Source organism: Cheilinus undulatus, linkage group 2 (genome assembly GCF_018320785.1).
Source record: "Cheilinus undulatus linkage group 2, ASM1832078v1, whole genome shotgun sequence".
In the NCBI taxonomy this organism is placed as follows: Eukaryota; Metazoa; Chordata; class Actinopteri; order Labriformes; family Labridae; genus Cheilinus; species Cheilinus undulatus.
In genome coordinates this window covers 7,003,071-7,009,836 of record NC_054866.1, presented here as the reverse complement: position 1 = coordinate 7,009,836, position 6,766 = coordinate 7,003,071, and the positions used below count along the sequence as shown (strand labels likewise).

Sequence of the window (6,766 nt, the reverse complement as noted above, 5' to 3'; positions counted from 1 at the left end):
CAGAGGGAAGTGTCAGTCCAGGCACGCACTGCTGCTGGTCTGGCGCGCCCGCTGTGGAAATGCTCCGATAGACTTGAGAGGGGCGATGTGTTCCACAGTACGATTCGCCCGCAGTTCGTGGTACGTTCGCTGTATGTGGAAATGGGAGGTTAGTATATGATGAGTTAAGTTTGATCCATTTAAAATAAGATATTAATTTAATCCAAGCAAAAGGAAAATCATGTTGCAACATTATTGATAAGACAACAATACTGGTATTAAGGGAACTAATGTCATTAGAAACTAGCTGACATTACCCTAAATATTATACATATTTCCTCACATTTTTCCATCCTTCAGGTGTCCCTGAAGCCTCCAGCAAGCCCTGTCTCCCACTTATCCCATGGTTCTGTCCTTAATGTTCTGTTTGTTCACTTGTTTCCATGTAGTGTTTAATGGAAGATAAAGAAAAGTTTGGAAAAGGAGTTTGTGAATTTATTGGAGGATCAAACACTTTGGGGAAACAATGGCTTAACATGTATAAAACACTGATATAAAATGAAACGAAAAAGTACTTCATGTCAACTCAAGCAACTTGCTTAATTGCAATGCTCATTCACTTCACTGGGTGGTGCTGTTGCGAAAAACATGGGTCCTGGTTCTACGGTCCTGTATCTGCAGTCCTGAAAATGCTGCCTGAAAGCCTGCAGATATGTACTGTTGATAAAAGTATTTTTGTAGAAAGTTGACTGGAAGAGAAAAGTGTGGGCATAAAAGGAGCACAATCAACAGGGATGAACTCATCCTTCAGGGTTCTTTTTTTTTCATCAAAATCTTTTTTAAAGCTATTTTGTTTTCTTTTGGCCCCTTATTTAGAATTATATACAGCTCTTAATCACTGGAAGTCTAAATACATACCTCGTATTAGATGAACACCTATAATGACTGTATCTACCTATACCTTTACCTGATGGTGAAATCACCTGTACCCATTCATACACATCGCACACTACTGATTCAGCACTTGAGGGTTCAGTGTCTTACCCAAGGACTCTTAGAAGCTCCTGGAGCTGGGGATCAAACCCCTGACTTATTTTTGTAGATGGCATAACTCTCATTGAGACCTTTAAAACACATCAAGGTGGTAAAAGCAGCAGCATCACGGTTATTTTAATGAATCTGCTCTGTTGCTCCGCTCAGTGTTACTATCAGTGGTGTAGAAGAAGGTGAAAAACATTGGTCTCCAGCCCATGGCGTTGGCCAAGCCCTCCATATCGCTAGTGAAGCCAGGACAACAATTCCTCACTATCTGCTCCCAAAACTCCTCTGAACTGCAGAGCTGGTCCAGAGAGAAAATAAGAAGTCAACACCAAACACAGTGATATTTATCATTGCATTGAAGCAGATTTAAATCAGTCTAAACAGATAGTACTGAAAGCCTGCTGATTAAACTAGGGTTAAACCAGTTACTAGTAATCATGAGACTGATAACAAATACCTGGAACCGGTGCCTGTCAGTGGCTCTCAGACTACAGTGCTGATTGGCCATTATTTGTTTGACATCTAGCCAATCAGATAGAGTTGTTGTGTTGTAGAGTGTTTTAGCAAGTAGGTGAGACTGTAAAGGGCGAAAATAGAGCCAAAAGGGAAAATAAACCTTAAGCACACTTTTCAATTCATTTCCTTAATGATCTGTAAAAATATGGCCAATACTGATGTCGACTGTTGGCCTTGATAATCAACCAGATGCTGACTGTTGGCACCGGTAATTGGCCAGAAGCCGATCGTTGGTCCAAATCATAGCCCAGATGCTGACTGTTGGCCCTGATAATCAACCAGATTCTGACTGTTGGTCCCAATAATTGGCCAGAGGCCGACCGTTGGTCCCAATCATCACCCAGATGTTGACTGTTGGCCCCAGTGTTCAGTCAGATGCTCTCTGTAGGCTTAATATTCAGCCAGATGCCAACCTTTGGCCCTAATAATTGGCCAGATACTCTTGGCCCTGATAAATGGCCAGAAGCCAACCATTGGTCTCAATAATTGGTCAGATGCCAACTGTTGGCCCTGATAATCTGATTAATGAAATGATGACTACCTGTTGGCTCAAATAATTGCCAGCTGAATTTTGGTGCCATTGATCAGCCGGATGCTGACTGTTGGCACCTTTAATAGAAATGATGCCAGCTGTTGGCCCAGATACTTGGCCAGATGGTGGCACCTGTAATGGCACCTATAACTGGCCAGAGGCTAACCATTGTTCCCAATAACCAGCCAGATGTTGACTGTTGGCCTTGAGATTAAGTCAGATGGCTGTTGGCCCAGAGAATCCCCCAGACACTGAGGTTTGGGCCAGAAAATCATCCTGATGCTGACAGTGAGCCCTGACAATTAGCCAGATGCTGTTTTTTGGCCAGGATTATTGTCTAGATGCCAAATGTTAAGCTTGATAATTTCCCATATGGTGAATGTTAGTCCTAATAATAATTCAGATGCTGACTGTTGACCCAGGTAGTTGCCCAGATACTGAATGTTGGCCCCAATTATCAGCCAGATACTGATGGTCGAACCTGATAATAAGCCAGATGCTGTCTGTTGGCTCCAAAAATCAGCCAGGAGCTGACTTTAGGCCCCAAAAATAAGCCTCACACTGACTTTAGGCCCCAAAAATCAGCCAGGTACTGACTGTTGGCCCCAAAAATCAGCCAGGTACTGACTGTTGGCCCCAAAAATCAGCCAGGTACTGACTGTTGGCCCCAAAAATCAGCCAGGCACTGACTTTTGGCCCCGACAAACATTCAGACTCTGACTGTTGGCCCCAAAAATCAGCCAGGTACTGACTGTTGGCCCCAAAAATCAGCCAGGTACTGACTGTTGGCCCCAAAAATCAGCCAGGCACTGACTTTTGGCCCCGACAAACATTCAGACTCTGACTGTTGGCCCCAAAAATCAGCCAGGTACTGACTGTTGGCCCCGACAAACATTCAGACACTGACTGTTGGCCCCGACAAACATTCAGACACTGACTGTTGGCCCCAACAAACATTCAGACTCTGACTGTTGGCCCCAAAAATCAGCCAGGTACTGACTGTTGGCCCCGACAAACATTCAGACACTGACTGTTGGCCCCGACAAACATTCAGACACTGACTGTTGGCCCCAACAAACATTCAGACTCTGACTGTTGGCCCCAACAAACATTCAGACACTGACTGTAGGCCCCGACAAACATTCAAACCCTGACTGTATGCACCTTTATCTTACCAGATGTTGACTGGCTGCCCCAGAAATCAGCCAGTCTGATAATCAGTCAAGCCTTATTCAAATCAAGCGAGTCCCTCACCTTTCTGAATCGTTTTGAGGCTTGAGCCAGCTTGGTCGTGTCTTTGAGCTCCAGATAGGACAGGATTCTGAGCAGAATGTCATCAGGTAAACGCTCCAGGTAGTCAAACTGTCCTTGGCAAAGTAAAAGGACATGTTCCAGGACCCTCTGCTCAAAAATACCTCCAACATGCTCTACAAATCAGGAGAGAGAAGATGAAGGGCCAAAGGGCCATCAAACATGGTGTTCTTTCACTGGATAGTCCAATCAGAGTCTCATATTGTCTCTTTTACTGGGAAAATTCATCTAGCAGTTGTTTAGACTGAAGGAAGCTTACGCTGTAGCCCTCTGTCCTTTAGGAAATCAGGGTGGGTCATCTTCAGCTCTTTGGGGGGAACACCTCTGGATCCTAGCCGCACAGAGATGGTCCATGACCTCAGTATGACCTGATGAAGGGAGAAAAGAAAACAGAAAGACTGGTTAGGCTGATCAATCAGGTACTGACTTTAATGTGAGTCCATCTGAAAGTCTGATCAAGTCATAGACCCCTGATCCCACCAATGAAAGTATAATAATCACAGATTCTTCTGCCTAAATGTAGGGACCCCTGACCCCAGTTAACATACATATCGGCCCCCATAAGCAGGCCAATGGGGCAGCATGAAACGGCTCTTTACCAGGGATTCCACCGCTACCAACTCCTTAAGAGAAATCACTCCCAAATGTTTCAAAATGAGTATTCAAACACTCAAATTTAATCTACACAGGTTTTTCTGTTTGGACCCCAAACAGAAGAGTTAATCAGAATTTCACTCAATTTCCCCAAAACAGCATGTTAAGTTGGTCATTTCTAGAGGAATTTTCTCATTATCTTGGGAAAACCAGCTTTGTTATAAAAGGAAAAGAGGAAAATTAGTAGAAATCTTGAGAAGATACTAAAATGTACTTGTCGTCACAAGAAAACCTATAAAATGTATGAATTTACAGCCTCAATTCCAAAAAAGTCTGGGCTGTGTGTAAAATGTCAATAATAACAGAATGCAATGATTGTCAAATCTCCTAAACCCATATTTTATTCACAACAGGACAAAAGCAACATATCAGATGTTGAAACTGGTGAGTAACATGACAGGGAGCATTTTAGAAAGGCAGAGTCCCTCAGAAGTAAAGATGGGCAGAGGTTCACCAATTTGGCAAAAACTATCTTACTCCAGTCTCACATACTATAACCTGCAGACATACAGTCATGTGCATAAGTCTTAGGCATGTGGGCCACTAAGGATTCATCACAAGGCCGATGTGTCACAGCTCAGGGCTGGAGAGCAGGGGAGGGCGACAAGTCAAGCTTGACACAAGTCTACACACGTGTTGCTCCGCTGTAAAGGTCAAGTTTGATGGCATTTCTTTTGTCCAGGCCTTTCCAACCCTGGTAGTACACCCAGAGACCTCCGGTGGTTTTTGGGCCCTTGAGACATCCAAAGCACAACCAGGGGCTTGCAGCAACCCTAATACTGGCCTGGATGGTACCCTTGGCCATGCTAACTTGCCACATCCACCTCTTACGCCACCCTAAATGTGGGGACTTTGTCATTTTTTAGTCTATTATTTCCCCATGCCTCTAGTAATATGTGAAGACATCTGGAGCATGACCTAGATTGTGTCAATCCTCCATCCCACCAGATCGTGCCCTCAAGCAGACTTACACAGCATTACACGCTTTACTTCAGCTTCAATTTTCAAGACTGTCTGGCAGCAGACTGTATCTCAGCCACTCTCACAGACCATTCCTCTGAGACGCTGTAAATCTCAGAATAGAAATATATGCTGAACCTTTCAAAATAAAATCAAATTTAAACTTCTGTCTTGTGTTAGGATAAGAGTAAACGGTTAGGATACCAAAAGATAAAAACCTGACCTGCAAAAATCTGATTACAAAACATTTAACAAAACTAAGTTAACAGTATGCTTAAAGAAAAAGCTCATCCTCCATGAAAACATTCTAACACAGCAAGCGTACCTTACGAAGCTATGGAGCTACTGTATCTAAAGTTGAGCTCTTAAAGCAGCTACGTGAGCAAAGTATCTACGTTTGCTTAAGCTAGCTTAGCTATAGATAGCAGAGCAACATAGGTAATGCATAGCAATGTAGCTGTTGAAGCTAAAGCTAAGCTCACAAAGTAGCTATGTAGATAATACAGACATGTTATCTACATAGCTGAGTTAGCTTTAGCTAGGTTTGCTAAAGCTCGTGGTTTTTCATAAATGTAACTGCCAGACTTTGTGAATAAAGTTGAATTTTAAAAAATAAAACTGGAAAAAAGTACTACTGGCAAATTATGGCAATTCTTTTAATAGATGAATAGATGGTCAACATCTCCAGTAGTACAGGAATACACTGTGAGTTAGTCGTTTCTTTAAAATCAAAGATGATAATGAAAAACAGAAAGTCAAAGCTTGTCCCAGTATATCTCTGAATTCATCCTCTGTAATGTCAACTCTTCAACCAACCAGCTAGCTCAGTCTGATCAGCCCTGATTAAATGAGTCTACCTTCAGTTAAATTAACAGTGACTTCAACAACACAACCTTTACAGCTACACAGTGTTATATTAACTCATCCAGATACTTCACCTCATTTCTGGTCACAACCAGTTGGAAAAAATCTTTAGGAGGAGGAGGACCACGGTCACTGATCTCAAATATCTGCTCCCCCAGCAAGGACGCCATTTTGGACGCTTAACGGTAACCATGACAACCTATAATCAGGCCAGACATTACTGCGTTGACTCAACAGCAGAGAATACCGGTATTATTTTTTTAAACCACTTATTGTTGGAAACCATAAAAGCAAAAAACAACCCCACACACTTCTGGTTTCCGGTACTCGTTCCTGTCCTTTCCACAGCTTTAGTGGATGATTCTTAATGCCGTCTAAAATATATATTACCGTAGCGTCCACTTACTGTGACTGTCGTCTCAGTGTACGAATTCAAATAAAGTGAGTTGTAGGAAACCCGGAGTAAAGGCCGTCACTTCTCCTGGGTAGTTCCCTACTGGAGCTGACTAGACTGAATGAAGCAGTAGTTCCTCCGTCGGGGAGCCTGATGCTCCACTAACACTTGTACCTGCTGATACTACTGCCGAACGAGACGTCAACAATAATAGGCTAATAATCGATAACAACAGTGTTACTAGAAATGACTTGGTCAGAGGGTCAATGACAGTAAAGTTTGGCTCTAAGGTCTGAGACAGTCAGTTCACCATTGCAGCAGACTCAGGCTGTCAGTGATGGAGGGGCTGATAAGTCTCTACATTTAATGCTGACAAGACAAAAGTACATTTATTATGAAAGACATTTCGATATCTTTGTTATTCTATCTTTATTAGCTATAGTTTTATTGTTTGATTCAAATGTTGCTATTTCATGTTTACATAAGCTATAATGGGTTATTTTTAGATTGATTTT

At 42.6% G+C, this 6,766-nt stretch overlaps 1 protein-coding gene across 1 annotated transcript; it reads right to left on the bottom strand.

The window, feature by feature from the left end:
• Positions 1-1,144: 1,144 nt before the first annotated feature.
• Positions 1,145-6,027, bottom strand: fbxo36a (F-box protein 36a). The gene is made up of 4 exons (XM_041806219.1): positions 5,932-6,027; positions 3,639-3,747; positions 3,323-3,495; positions 1,145-1,318 (listed from the first exon to the last, which is right to left on the bottom strand). Exons 1-4 carry the CDS (start codon positions 6,025-6,027, stop codon positions 1,145-1,147), a joined length of 552 nt encoding a protein of 183 aa, XP_041662153.1.
• Between the last annotated feature and the right edge of the window lie 739 nt (positions 6,028-6,766).